Raw genomic sequence first — 14964 nt, 5'->3', positions numbered from 1 at the left:
AATCGTATTTTAGCTTTCATTTTAACTAGACTTCTATGCCCTGGGATCTTTCAAAACCAGTGAATTTGGTTAATTCAAAAGAGAAATTAACAGGTAGCTGGAACTGAACTTTTTTGTTGAAGGGTTTTTTTTGCAGTAATATTATAAAAATAAGTAGTGATGAAGTATATTTTTTGGCTGTTCATAGTGATTTTACCAAACTCCATGCCTAAATGTCTAAGGTCACATCTAACGCAGACAGTTAATGTTTTAACAACTCTAAAAACAACATTCCAGTGAGGATAACATAAAATGAAAAAGTTTTGGCCTCCTTCCAACCTCTGGTCTGAATATATTTGTCTAATTCTTGTGTTTATGTTAATGAACTCTTGTATGTTTCTGGTGTTATTAATTATGCAGCCTTCATTAGCAATCAAATATTCTCTACCCTATGGTCAAAAGTGATTGGGAATTAAAAAATCATTTATATTTTTGTCTTTATCTAGAATGACATATATATCTTTTGATCTTCTAAGATTTTTAGTGAAGTTTTATTTCATTAATGTGGTACAAGTTATATGCCCTTTTATAATTTATTGAGGAATTATACATACCAATTTTTAATAGTTAATATATATTAATTATTTTTTAAAATTTCTTTATTTGACAGAGAGAGACAGCCAGTGAGAGAGGGAACACAAGCAGGGGGAGTGGGAGAGGAAGAAGCAGGCTTCTCAGCGGAGCAGGGAGCCCGATGCAGGGCTCAATCCCAGGATTGTGGGATCATGCCCTGGGCCGAAGGCAGATGCTTAACGACTGAGCCACCCAAGCGCCCCTATATTAACTGTTTTACTTATGTGTGTGTATATATTTTTCCTCCAAATCCTGCTCACTTTGGAGACAAACTTTTTATATTATTATCATAAAGTGCAATTTTCAGTCAGTTAAGTGTCTGACTTTGGTTCAGGTCATGATCTCGGGGCACTGGGATTGAGCCCCACATCGGGCTCTGCGCTTGGCGGGGAGTCTGCTCGTCCCTCTGCCCCTCTTCCCACTCTTGCACTTACTTTCTTTTTTTTTTTTTTAAAGATTATTTATTTATTTATTTGACAGAGATAGAGACAGCCAGCGAGAGAGGGAACACAAGCAGGGGAAGTGGGAGAGGAAGAAGCAGGCTCATAGCAGAGGAGCCTGATGTGGGGCTCGATCCCATAATGCTGGGATCACACCCTGAGCCGAAGGCAGACGCTTAACTGCTGTGCCACCCAGGCGCCCCATTGCACTTACTTTCTCTCTCTCTCTCAAATAAATAAAATCTTTAAAAAAGTGCAATTTTCCAGATCATTGTAATTGAAGAGAGAAATACTTATTACATTATCATACCATGCATTCACAATATTTTGAGACAAGATGACACTGTATTCTAAGATGTTAATTATTCCTAGATGCAACTTGAAAATTCTTAATTCAGTTTATGGTATATGTATATCATAGCTAATAACTTACATTTCTAGGATGTATTTAGGATATATTGTACATTATGCTGCTTTATTTTGTTCACTAGGAAAAGAAAATCATTATGTTTTGGAAAGAGGATTTGCTTTTTGGCCCTGACTCTTTAAGCAGGGGTACTTCTTAATTGGGGCATTTACTGCTGTTAGATCACTTGGCTTCTATTCAAACTATCTGAAAATGCCATTTTCAAATTCTGCTGCTTACTGGCTATGGGAACTTGGGCAAGTTAGTTACCCTCTCCATACTTCACTTTCATCATCTATAAAATGGAGATAATATTAGTATCTACCTTATAAGCTTCCTAAGATAATTAAGTGAGTTAGTATGTTTAAAGTGCTTAGAACATAGTACAAAGTAGAAGGGCAATATAAGTATTCGTTAAATAACTTCAAATAAGAAAGAAAATCATTACTTTTTCTTTTGTTTTGTACATTAGAAAGCAGACCGAGCAAAGAGATTTGAATTTTTATTAAAACAGACAGAACTTTTTGCACATTTCATTCAACCTTCAGCACAGAAATCTCCAACATCGCCTCTGAACATGAAATTGGGACGTCCTCGAATAAGGAAAGATGACAAGCAGAGCTTAATTTCTGCTGGAGAGTATGTTGGCATCTCTCTTCTTTTTCCCCTCTCTTCCTTCTGTCCCCACTTCTCTGTCCTCTTGTATTCTCATTCCCTCTTCACTTAGTATAATTCTATATTAAAAAAATAAGATTATTGTCAGTGTAAATAAGTTTTGGAGGAAACCATTTTTTCTCACTAGAAATTAATAAAAATGTACGCTGGTTCTACCAACTTCTAAGCAAGACCTTAGATAACTCATTTTTTTTTCATGACCGATATTAGCAATGTATAGTTACTTAATTTACAGCTTAGTATTTGGGTTGAATATAAAGGTATTTCTTTCCATTTCAGCTACCGCCACAGGCGCACAGAACAAGAAGAAGATGAAGAGCTACTCTCAGAGAGTCGGAAAACATCTAATGTGTGTGTTAGATTTGAGGTGTCACCTTCATGTAAGTATCTCATTATGTTGGTATTTTTTTCCATTTTGATTTTAGAAAAATTATACTTGATTGTATTTTTTAAAGATTTTATTTATTTATTTATTTATTTATTTATTTATTTATTGTATTTTTTAAAGATTTTATTTATTATTGAAAGAACACGAAGAGGGGGAAGCACACTCCTCACTGAGCAGGGAGTCATACCTGGGGCTTGATCCCAGGAACCCAGGGTCATGACCTGAGCTGAAGGCAGATGCTTAACCAACTGAACCACCCAGGCACCCCAGTACTTGATTGTGTTAATGAAGGTATGAGATGTCTTGATTTCTTTTTCAGATGTGAAAGGAGGACCACTGAGAGATTATCAGATTCGAGGGCTGAACTGGTTGATCTCTTTGTATGAAAATGGAGTCAATGGTATCTTGGCAGATGAAATGGTAAGGACTTGATAGCTAAAAACACAATCTCAGTTATCAATTTTTATGTAAATTTGAAATACCTGACCTGTATTGCCCCCCTGAGGCCTGGAGGCTAATTGCTTATTTAGTTACAACGTAAAAGGCATTTGTAAAGTCTGGAATTGTTTCTTTAAGTAACCTCGAGAACATACACTTTCACTGGCTACAGAATTCTTAGTGCAATTTCCTCATATGGTTTAAAAAGCCTCCTTGTACTTTTGTTTTTATTTGCACTTTGGCTTCCAGGAAACCCAGAGCCAAAATCAATGCCAAAATGGAGACCCTGTGTAACATAATGGCTAGTCTTTTGTGCCTTTTCCTATTCTATATCTTCTTATCTTTCCTTTGCCCTTCTTTATTTCTATTTTACCATTAATTTATATTCCATGTTTTCATTGTAGGCCACCTGAAACATATTTTCTTTCTAGGTGACCTGAAATCCTTTTGGTAATGAGGTGGGGGTATATAAACCAAAGAGTAGATGAGTGAATGAATAAACCAAACAATAAATGATGAAAGCCTGAATGAATGAATGTAAGCTCCTCAATGTGTGAGCAGTCAGAAAGTGAATAGATGGATTAAAGAAAAAAAAGTAAAGAGCAATGTTGAGTCCTGATATAGCAGAGTACCAGGTGGGACCTGGGAAGAAAGCTAAGGAGTGATGGGCATATAAATAAAATGATCGAAGAGAAAAAGTAAGGCCATTTAAGATGCTAATTCAGATAAGGGGAATACGTGAAGGCCTAGATTGGTATTTTTAGACCAAATGAATAAGATGGGATTTAAGAAAGGGCAGGGAGGTACTTCTAGATCTTTATGACCCAGCGATACTCATTTTTATGTGACTTTGGAGCCATATTTGCAATCACTCTTATCCAGAAGAGCCACATGACTATTTACGCTCTATAACATATAGCGTAGTAGTTGATCCCAAAGATGCTGAGCAACTGTTAGGTGTGTGGCAGGAGGTCCTTTAAATCAAGGGTCTGTAGCTCCTTATATTTAGTATTCTGGGTTGAAGACTACAGTTAGCTCAGAGCGGGAGTAGCTTGATTAATTAGATAACAGAAAGACCAGGATTATTTGCCCCAAGCTCTTGGCTGCAGCCTGTCTAAAGGATCTAAAGATCCTTCACACTGAATTTATGCTGACACCAGATACTTTTTAATTATTAAAAAAAGGGTAAGATACTTTAATAAGGAGTATAGAAAATTTGGAAAAAAATCAAAAAATTGAAAGTAAATTATAATTATGCTATCTAGAAATAATCGCAGTTGACATTTTGGCATATTTCATTTTAGTATTTTAACTCCAGATGTATTTATTTTACATAGTTGAGATCATATTGTACATATAATTTGGTATTCTGATTTCTTCACATTCATACATATTTTCTACATAATTCAAATATTTGTAAAAATAATTGTTAATTCGTAATAATTAATCCTGGGGAGTTACCACAGTTCTCTTCATCTCCTCGCTTATTGTGGGTCATTTGGATTGATGTGTAGTGTATATATAGTATATATTGTGTATATTTAGTATATATGGGTTGATATATATGTACATACGGTATGTAATAGTACTGTTGTGAGAACCCTTGTAATTTAGTTTTTCTGCACCTTTCAAATTATTTTCATAGGATTCCTAAAAATGGAATTACTTGATTAAGGAATTTTAATATTTTGAAGTTTTGATGCTTCTCTTTAAGTGAAATATTAGATGGGATAAACCCTATAAAAATAGTTTAAGCCTAGGTTCATAAAAGCAAATATATACCTTACATAGAGATAAAGCCAGAAACTCTTTTATTTATTTATTTTTTTAAAGATTTTATTTATTTATTCGACAGAGACAGCCAGCGAGAGAGGGAACACAAGCAGGGGGAGTGGGAGAGGAAGAAGCAGGCTCATAGCGGAGGAGCCTGATGCAGGGCTCGATCCCATAACGCAAGGATCACGCCCTGAGCCGAAGGCAGACGCTTAACCGCTGTGCCACCCAGGTGCCCCCAGAAACTCTTTTAAAAGGCCACACAGCATAGAACATCGTTCCCTTTCTCATCAGTTAGGCGGCGGGTTTGTGGTGTTCAATATGCTATTTTTTAAAAAGTTCACCAGACCAGGTGATCTTTAAGGCCTTTTCTGGCTGCAGAGTTCTTTTAGGTTCTGTTCTTTTATGGTTCCATAGATCTTCAAGGGTGTGAGATGCAAGTACAGAGAGCCACAAGTCCCTTGAGATACATAGTCTGAGTATTTCATGCCTGAGCTATAATAATGTTGGGGACAATGGGAAAGAAAGACCAGTATCTAAGCAGACTGGTAAAGGAAATGAGTGTGAAATGCATACACACAAAATTCCTAATTTTGCCGCTAGAAAAATTTATAAAGTTATTTATAAATTGCTTGCTCCTTTAAGAGGAACAACAAAGCCGCTTTCTGCCTGCAAGTCCCTGGTTTCTTTTTGTGTACACAGTAAGTAAAAATGGGAATGGTTATTCACTTAAAAAAACAAAGGTCTTTAAACTTTTCCTATGTGACATAGTTGGCAAATGTCTTTTGTAATGTTATTACTAACAAAATGTTACATTAAATAAACAGTTATTTTTTTCATTAAATAAATGTTTCATTAAATAAACAGGATTTTTTTCTTTGTAATGATAATACAGGGTCTTGGTAAGACTTTACAAACGATTGCTTTGCTTGGTTACCTGAAACATTACCGAAACATTCCCGGACCTCACATGGTGTTAGTTCCAAAGTCTACTTTATACAACTGGATGAATGAATTTAAGCGATGGGTCCCATCTCTCCGTGTTATTTGTTTCGTTGGAGACAAGGATGCGAGAGTAAGTGAGAAATAGGTTTAAAGAGGCCATCAAGAATAACATCATTTCTGGGGATTAAGTTGCATACTATTACCATAAAGACATTGAAGTAGACTGCTACTAGTAAATAACTGTATGTTAGGCTCTGTTGTAAGTGCCTTTTATATCTTAATGAATTCTCACAACACTCCTGTGAAGTAGATGTGTTACTTATTAATAAAAGACAATCTGTTACTGTGCTTATCTGCATTTAATTTCAACTAGGTCATTAACCTCACCATTTTTGAGTTGCATTTTAAACAACTTTTTATAAAAAAAAGTCCTTATTGACAGTGTATCTTATCAATGACTCTGTCAGTTGTGCTGTTTTGACACCAAAACTGTGTAAATTTGCATGACTTAATTTTTTATGTTTAAATTTTTAATTTTGACTTTGACTTACACATGTACACATGTGTGCTTACACACATACACATAGATGGAACCTTTTCTATTTGTACGGAGAGCCTTGTATTTTGTGTTTATGCATTGACACAGCTTTCAGTTTTGGTATTTGAATAGAAAAACACATATTTGCATACATTCTTATATATTAGAAACTGGGCTCTTGCTTAAATTAGCCATTTGTCAATCTAGTAGGCTACAATTATTTAGGACTGTAGAATTAATCTAAAAGAAATAAATTATGCAAAAATATCAAAATGAATAATCAGCTTAGAAAGCATATTATTAAACTTTGCCTTTATTTTGCCTCCAGAGGACATAGAGTAAAGATTTATTCTATTTTACATATTTAGATAGGTTATCAAAAGATATCCTCAAAAGAATGGTAGCATAATGAATTATGTAATTTTATTCTTATCATTTTGCTTCAAGAAAAATTACTTAAATTTATTTAAATTTAACTTATAAATAATTTAAATATTGAAATACTGAACTCATAAATTTAGAATTACAGGCTTGATTCTTCCCTATGCCTAATATTTCCCATTGGCAAATTAGTCACTTAGAGCTCTTATCACTGCTGTTCTTTTCTTTTTTTAAAAAAAAGATTTTATTTATTTATTTATTAGGAAGAGAGAGAGAAAGGGCACGAGTGGGGGGGGAGGGGCAGAAGGAGAGGGAGAAAGAGAAGCAGACTTCCTGCTGAGCAGAGAGCTGAACAGGGGGCTTGATCCCAGTACCTGGAGATGAGGACCTGAGCCAAAGGCAGATACTCAGGTGCCCCTCACTGCTGTTCTTTAATGTAATACCAGTCCTTCTAAAACTTTGCATTTCTAAAGTATTGCATTCTAAAGTATTGATTTTTGGCTAAAATTATTTCTTGAAGATCATAAGCAAAAGAGAAATATGTATGCTTGTGTTTCCATGTGTCTCAGTAAAACTGTCAGCGGTTTTCAACTATATTATATGGAATCCAAGGATTTCATGAAATACCTCTTCGAAAATAGTGGATGTATTTAATTTGTGACTGTCCTATCTCTACCCCATGGGGGGTTGGGATTTTACTGGCAACTTCAAAAATTTTTTAATCTTGAAAATCAATCTTCAAAGTCAGTGTTTTTCATATTGCCACTTGTTAGTATTGGGAGTTCATGTTGGTGGTGACAATTTTTTAAACACTGAGATAAAATAGAATGGAAAATGGCAGAGTATTTCACACATGGTGGGGATATATACTGCTCCTTTTTTAAAAGATTGCAACCTAAACTATAATTTTACTGTGAGCAATAGGCAAAAGAGTTTGCAAACTGGTAATTATTAATAACATAAGTAATGTCCTATATTCAACATTGAGAGATTGATATCAGTACGTATAGAGAAAATCCAGATTATTACTAATAGATTTGAATCTTGGTACCATATGGGATAGATATATAGGTCTTTATAGTTTCTTGGCCTTTTGTAAACATTTTATGAGGTCAATATGTTATTAAAAATTTTGATGTAGATTATAACAGGTATTTGAGTTGGGAAATTCTTAGTAATACTATTGATCTAGTTTGATGCTAATAGTGGTGTGAATCCCAAATAAGGTTTTTTAGCTTTTTTTTTTAAGTAGGCTCCACACCCAACATGGGACTTGATCTTACAACCCTGAGATCAAGAGTTGCACGCTCTACCAACTGAATCAGCTAGGAGCCCCACCAAACTTGTTTTTTTTTTTTTAAAGATTTTATTTATTTATTTGACAGAGAGAGAGACAGCCAGCGAGAGAGGGAACACAAGCAGGGGGAGTGGGAGAGGAAGAAGCAGGCTCCTAGCGGAGAAGCCCGATGTGGGGCTCGATCCCGGGACTCTGGGATCACGCCCTGAGCTGCAGGCAGAAGCTTAACGACCAAGCCACCCAGGCGCCCCAAACTTGATTTTTGACCCCTTTCTTTTCCACTCCAGAAGCATCAAAGATCTTGGACGTGGAAATAGGAGATCTGGTTTTAGTTCTGTTGTTGCCATTGAGTGTGTGATGTTGAGTGACTCTTGAAGGGCCTTAATTTTGTCATCTATAAAGTGAGAGCTTTTGGGTTATGTGATATTCAATATTCTGTCACACAAATTTCAAAGTAGGGCTAATTTAAATTAAAAATATGCATAGGCTTCATGAAACTGTAGGAGGAACCATTAAAATGAGTGTTTCACAAAATCAAAAAAAAGATAAGACCAAATGGGATCTGGCACCCCGGTTCTCTTTATGTTGCTTTTAATTCCCTAATGTCTTAATTAACTTTTAAAATATGACCACTTCCCAGAGTGCAACTGAGATCTCTACAAAGGCCTTTTTTCTGTCCTCTACTTTAGTCCAGGTGATCCTTTTATATATATGGGCACTCAGTAAATATTTGTTGAATGAGTCCACAGAGTGTTTGGTGCATAACTTTGTTTATGAAATAATGAGTTTGTAGTGAACAGTCACTTTGTTTATGCACTGTAATTTCAGATTTACAGTACTAATCAGAACCTTCTCAATATAGATTTGGCTGCTCCCTGTTAACTACTGTGGTTTTATTTTGACCTGTAGCATCTGGAATTCAGTTTGTACAAGTTAAAAATGCTCTCAGTCAGCTTGGCTACTATGTTGGTCACTACCTGTAAAGATTTAAAAATAGTTCTAAATAGTCTCACTGTTTTAAATAGCCTCCTGTACTAGATAGAGCAAGTCCCCTTTATAAAATTATATCTGTAGCCTCAAAACAACATCGGGAAGTTCACAAAAGCATTAGTTGGCTTTCATGACCCCTTAACAAAATATGTGACTCATTCCTGCTAGAAAGGGAAGGAACATATTAAGAGATCTCAAAAGGTTGAAATCGTTCTTGTATATTGAGTTCTTTACATTTGTTAAAACTGTGTGGGTAATAGTTGGTAATGCTTGGCTCTTGATAAGAACATGGTTTTCGGACGGCAATTACTTTGCCCATGTCTCTTTGGACCATCTGTCCTATGAAGAGAGCTTAGTAATGTAGTCATCTTCTGGTGGTAAGAACTTCTCCAGTTCATTGGATATGCTGTACTCATTTGAGGGGAGCATTTGCTTCTATTTTGTTGTTGTATATATTAGCATGTCATCCAGATAATTGCCCACAGATGTGTCTTTGGGCCTTGGCTTTCCTGTCTTTAAAATGGATGAGACTAAATGATTCCCATGTCTCTTAGAATTATTAATATTCTCTTGTTCTAATTCTGTGACCATCTTGTCAGTGTATTCTAATATGAGGAACTTTATTTTGCATTAGGCTGCTTTTATTCGTGATGAAATGATGCCAGGAGAATGGGATGTTTGTGTTACTTCTTATGAGATGGTAATTAAAGAAAAATCTGTATTTAAAAAGTTTCATTGGCGATACCTAGTCATTGATGAGGCTCATAGAATAAAGAATGAAAAATCTAAGGTAAGCCAGTTTTCAATAGCATTGTTAAAATTTTCTTTTAACTACCATGTCTGTTTTCTTCTGTATATTCAAAATTAAAAAGGGTTGGAAGATTGTGATTTTATTCACAGAATGTGAATGAAAATCAGTTTTAAAAAATGGTTTTAAAGTTTAAATTATTGAGTATGAGATGAATGAAAATTGAGCTCAGTTTTTAATATAAAGAAGATTGGGTGTTCATTTGCTATACCTGTTGCAGCCTAACTCTGTTATGCTACAGTATTTTAATATTTTGATAATATTTGGTGTACAAAAGTCATTTGCATTGATTTGTCTTTTATTGAGGAGCCTACCAGCTTATGTGTATTCATAAGGATTAGAAAAAAATCATTTCCTGTAATTATCTGATTTGTGTGAATTAGAGTGTGGTGTTAATTTTGAAAAATATCAGTATTTCTTGCCATTCAACTCCATCAACAGTAGGAAAAGCATCAATTATTATGATGAACCTTTCTTTGGATCACTGGGCTACTTTGGGAGAGACAGGGACAGAACTGGAGCAAAACCACCAGGTGGATCATACTAATTTCAAATTGAAACTAATATCCAATAAAAAAAAGACGCATGTTAGAGGATAATTGTTTAAGAGTGTTATAAAAATACGCATTTTTATTGGTGAGATTACTGTTCTTTTATGTTTTTGTACGTTAATTTTTATAGTCTTATATTTAGAAAGTTAATATAGGAAAAATGGGTGCAACTCTGGTGCTTAGAAATTGTCACCAGGCCAAGTTAGAACTTGGCTAGGTATGTAGATGAACAGGGAAAAGGAAATATTATTGTGTAAACTGACTAGCCTGGATTCCATGGAGTATTGACTGTGTGGACCCAAAATGGAGAAAATAAATTTTTTGAAGTGAAGGAGGGGTCTCAGGTATGACTATGATTTGCATTCTTGTGAGTGTAGAAATGCCTAGAATATTTTGTTTAGTTGTGATTCATTGTGGCAATGTCACCTGAACTAGGATATTTTTCTTTTTTCTTTTTTTTTTTAAAGATTTTATTTATTTATTCGACAGAGAGAGAGACAGCCAGCGAGAGAGGGAACACAAGCAGGGGGAGTGGGAGAGGAAGAAGCGGGTTCCCAGCGGAGCAGGGAGCCCAATGTGGGGCTCAATCCCAGGACCCTGGGACCACGCCCTGGGCTGAAGGCAGACGCTTAACGACTGAGTCACCCAGGAGCCCCCAGGATATTTTTCTATAGAAAAATAATTTTCAAGATTTATATTATTCAAAACATGTATTGGTTGGATAAAGAAGTGGATTTTGAGAACTCTAATAAATAAAGCAATGTTAACATGACTGTTAACCTTTCTAGCTTTCAGAGATCGTTCGTGAGTTTAAGTCAACCAACCGCTTGCTCCTAACTGGAACGCCTTTGCAGAATAACCTGCATGAACTCTGGGCATTACTCAACTTTTTATTGCCTGATGTCTTTAATTCTGCAGATGTAAGTTTAAGTCATGTGTTTTAAATATAATTTTCTTATGTTCACAGACATCTGTTTTCAAAGCATAGAAGGTAGATTGAAATTTATAGCTCTTTTTCATTTGTAATTCTTCATCTGTGTGTTTTGGTTTCTCAGAAAAAAGCTCTTAATCACAAACTTTTCAAATGGGGATGTTTAGAGAAATAATGTTTCTTTTCTTTGAGATTATTCTGCCTCTTACACTTTGCCTATATTGCGTTGCTGTCACAACTTCTGATATGAAATAGGCTGAGTTCATAGTAGTAAATTCAAAATTTTCTTTTAATTAAATTGGAAGGGCTTTCTACATACTAGTTTGGCAGGTCTTTTAAATGGCCTTTGATTATTGTAGTCATTAACATTTGGTGAGTACTAAAGAGCTCATAATGCGCGATTCGAAAAACAACGTGTTTTGTAAATGTGTGATTTACATTGTTTTTATCATTAGCATAAGTTTATGCTAGTGCAGCAAACTGAATTGAATGATTTAAGGACTTTGGAGTTTGATTTTTCCTCATTACTGATATTAATTGATAATAAAAAGTACCAAGTTCAGCTGTTCATTTGTTTGTATACCTTATCTTGCTTTGGTTTATTTTTATTGTTTGTTTAAAATTTCTGTTATCATTATGTGTCTTCAATTTTATATTCTTATTCCTGCTCTACCTCTAAACTGAATATAATGCTACTATGGTATGGGGAAGCCTAATAAAAGTCTTTTAAGGAAACAGTGCTGGTGGAGTTCAAATTTTAACTCCTCCATTATTTTAGCTATTTTTGAGAAGTAAATAATATTGACCATCACAGTGAACGTATTTTTGAAAGTGCTTAAAATGAATTACTGTTTTCTCATTGTATAAGAATTTATACAATATTGAGTTTATTTAAAAAAAAAACCAACCACCTGTGTGCTTACTGCAGAATTTTCACCCCTCCACAGGACTTTGACTCTTGGTTTGACACTAAAAATTGTCTTGGTGATCAAAAACTTGTGGAAAGACTTCACGCAGTAAGTAATAGATGAGAAAATTTAGTAATTAAATACATATACCAAGCCAGAAAACAAACTGCTCTAGAATCTGTTTGAACTTGTGGGTTTACCTCCTGCCTCAGTCTCACTGCTTTTCCCTCCCGCCTTTCTGACAGCCTCTTTGGGAAATGAACTCTACTCTGTTTTCAGCCTGTCTAGGGAACAGCTGTTTTGCGTTGGCTTTCCTGCATGGCTAATGTGGTCCTCCCCATTAGAGGCTGTTCATACTCCCATACTCCACAGGTCCTTAAGATGGCATCAGTATTTTCCTAGTTCCCCAGTGCCACTTGTAAGCCACTAGTTCTCCACCATCATGCATTAAACTCTTCCTTTAAGGTGAAGTTATCTTGCAGGTCCACCTTCCATCCACTCTCTTCTCTATCATCCACTCATCACCAGGTGACTCCCTCACATTCATTAAATACCAGTTTTCCATTCTTTGATAACAACTTCTTATATCCCTTTTTAGCTCTTTCACTCATGTTAGTCCTTCTGTACTTATTCTTTTACCTTACAAAGACCTCCATTCCTTGGACCCCTGCCTTCTCATCCATCACCTCATTTCTGTTGTTACTTTTCTCTACCTCTTTTTTTAAAAGACTTTATTTTTAAGTAATCTCTACACCCAACATGGGCTCGAACTCATAACCCCAAGATCAAGAATTGCAGGCTGCACTGGCGAGCCAGTCAGTGTCCCGTTACTACTTTTATCTCTATCAAACAATGAGCCCATTTTCTATCACTTGAACTACCCTTTTGCCAATACTCCCAAACTTTCTTTCTTTCTTGTCTGTCCGCCATTTCTGCTGTGGAAGCCCTAAACTGGAATACTATAACTGTCTCTGTCTTCTGGGTTTGAATTCTGCTTCTACCACTTACTAGCAGAGTGACTTGCTCTGTCCTGGGGCTGTTCAACACTGATAAAGAAGGTTATAAAACTGTACAGGTTGGAACAACTCCAGTTCCATGTTCTATAACATAAGCTGGAATTTGATATGTCAGCAATCCTTCAACATGGCCTTCTACAGCATTCTTTCCCATTGACAATAACAGCTGCTTCAGACCTTTCGCAATCTCCCCAAGACTTCTATCCTAGATATTCTGTGCCCTCCTCCTTTCTCAGTAAGTAACATCATTATTTTCTCAAAGAGAAAAAAGAAGTTATTAGATAGGAACTCCTTCAAGGATATCCAGCTTCCACAGATAATCTGCATGTGTGTTACCTTCTTTGTGAAGGGAAGAGGTGTTTTCTTTGGTCAGTGGCTAAGTCATCTGACATGACCCTGGATCTCATCTCTCCCTTCCTTATGAGACCTTTCCCCATAATTTATCCTTTTTATTGACTGATTTTTCTAGCTCTCACTCTGTATTGGCTCTTTTTCCTAACATGTAAACATGCTCAAGCATCGCCCTTATTAAAATCCAAACCCACACCCATACACACCCACTCTCACGCATATACAAAATATATTCTCTTAACACTCTGTGTCTTTAGTTGTGATTCTGGTCTCTTCCCTTGATAGCTAAGCTTCTTGAAAAAGCGGTTTATTTTCTCCATTTGCACTACCTAATCTCTTCTTTACTCTTGATTCCATTGACCACTGGCGTCTATCCGTTCTATGTAACTGAAACTTAACTTGGAAGGTCTTCTATCATTTTCCAGTTGCTGAATTCAGGGTACACTTTTTGCTCAGTATTTTGGCTTCTCGGTACTGCTTAGCATTTCTAACCACTCCTGCATGAAACTGTTTCCTACCTGGTTTCTGGGGTACAGAATGGATTCTCTCTTACTTTTTTGGTCATTCTTATCAATCCCCTTTATGGGCTTTTCTTTCTCAGTCTGTCCCTGAAAGTTTAGTGTTTTGTAGAGCTTTGTCTTTGACTTTCTTTTTCATATGTGCTCTCCCTGGGGATCCACTCCCATGGTTACAGCTACCACCTATCTACTTATAACTCCCAAATTTATCTTTCCATTATTTCTTGCCTAGTTCCTGCATATCCCACTGCCTTCTGAGTCTGTCTGAATGTCTTACGGGCAGTTTAAACTCTTAAAGAATCTCTCTTAGACAGTTTTAAGAGGCTCAAACCAGAGATCAGAAGTTGTCTTTCACTCTTTCCTTTTCCTTACCTCCCATAGATCTCTAACAGTAATAGCTACTGTTTACTAATATCTACTGTGGTTAAGCTCTACACACAAGTACTGCCATAAATTTTCATAGCAGCTTTGGAAACGTATCACTGTCCTCATTTTAAAATGCTTGTCATATACATATACCACATTTTTTTTTTTGATGAATGGATGAGGAAACAGGCTCAGAAAAGTTAAGGAACATGTTCAGGCTCACAATAGCTAATCAGGGAGTGAGCTGATTGTAGAATCAGCTTGATCTCGGTTTGAATTTGGCTTCTACCACTTACTAGCAAAATAACTTTGGTTAAGTTAATAAAATTGAAGGGCACCTGGGTGGCTCAGGTGGTTGGGCATCTGGCTCTTGCTTTCAGCTCAGGTCATGATCTCAGGGTTGTGAGATTGAGCCCCATGTTGGACTCCACACTGAGCTTAGAGTCTGCTTAAGATTCTCTGCCCCTCCCTCTGCCCCTCCCCCTGCTCATGCACTCTCTCTAGCTGTCTTTCTCTCTCTAAAATAAATAAATAAAATCTTTAAAAAAAGAAACAAAATTAAAATAATCACATTTCCCTTAAAGATTTATTGTAAGGATTTAGTACTCTGGGTTGTGAAGTTCATAGTGCCC

At 35.9% G+C, this 14964-nt stretch overlaps 1 protein-coding gene across 19 annotated transcripts in view; it reads left to right on the top strand.

Moving 5' to 3' along the window:
- The window catches only part of SMARCA1 (SWI/SNF related, matrix associated, actin dependent regulator of chromatin, subfamily a, member 1), a 1457411-nt gene that overhangs the window by 6540 nt on the left and 1435907 nt on the right, over positions 1-14964 (top strand). For all 19 annotated transcript variants that reach the window (XM_057314283.1, XM_048213571.2, XM_057314300.1 and 16 more), the window contains exons 3-9: positions 1931-2097; positions 2413-2513; positions 2841-2941; positions 5628-5807; positions 9518-9673; positions 11031-11162; positions 12121-12189. In XM_057314283.1, coding sequence (XP_057170266.1) covers positions 1931-2097; positions 2413-2513; positions 2841-2941; positions 5628-5807; positions 9518-9673; positions 11031-11162; positions 12121-12189 — 906 coding nt within the window. The remainder of the gene's footprint in view (positions 1-1930; positions 2098-2412; positions 2514-2840; positions 2942-5627; positions 5808-9517; positions 9674-11030; positions 11163-12120; positions 12190-14964) is intronic.

Source organism: Ursus arctos, chromosome X (genome assembly GCF_023065955.2).
Source record: "Ursus arctos isolate Adak ecotype North America chromosome X, UrsArc2.0, whole genome shotgun sequence".
NCBI lineage: Eukaryota > Metazoa > Chordata > Mammalia > Carnivora > Ursidae > Ursus > Ursus arctos.
This window is presented reverse-complemented; position numbering and strand designations above follow the sequence as displayed.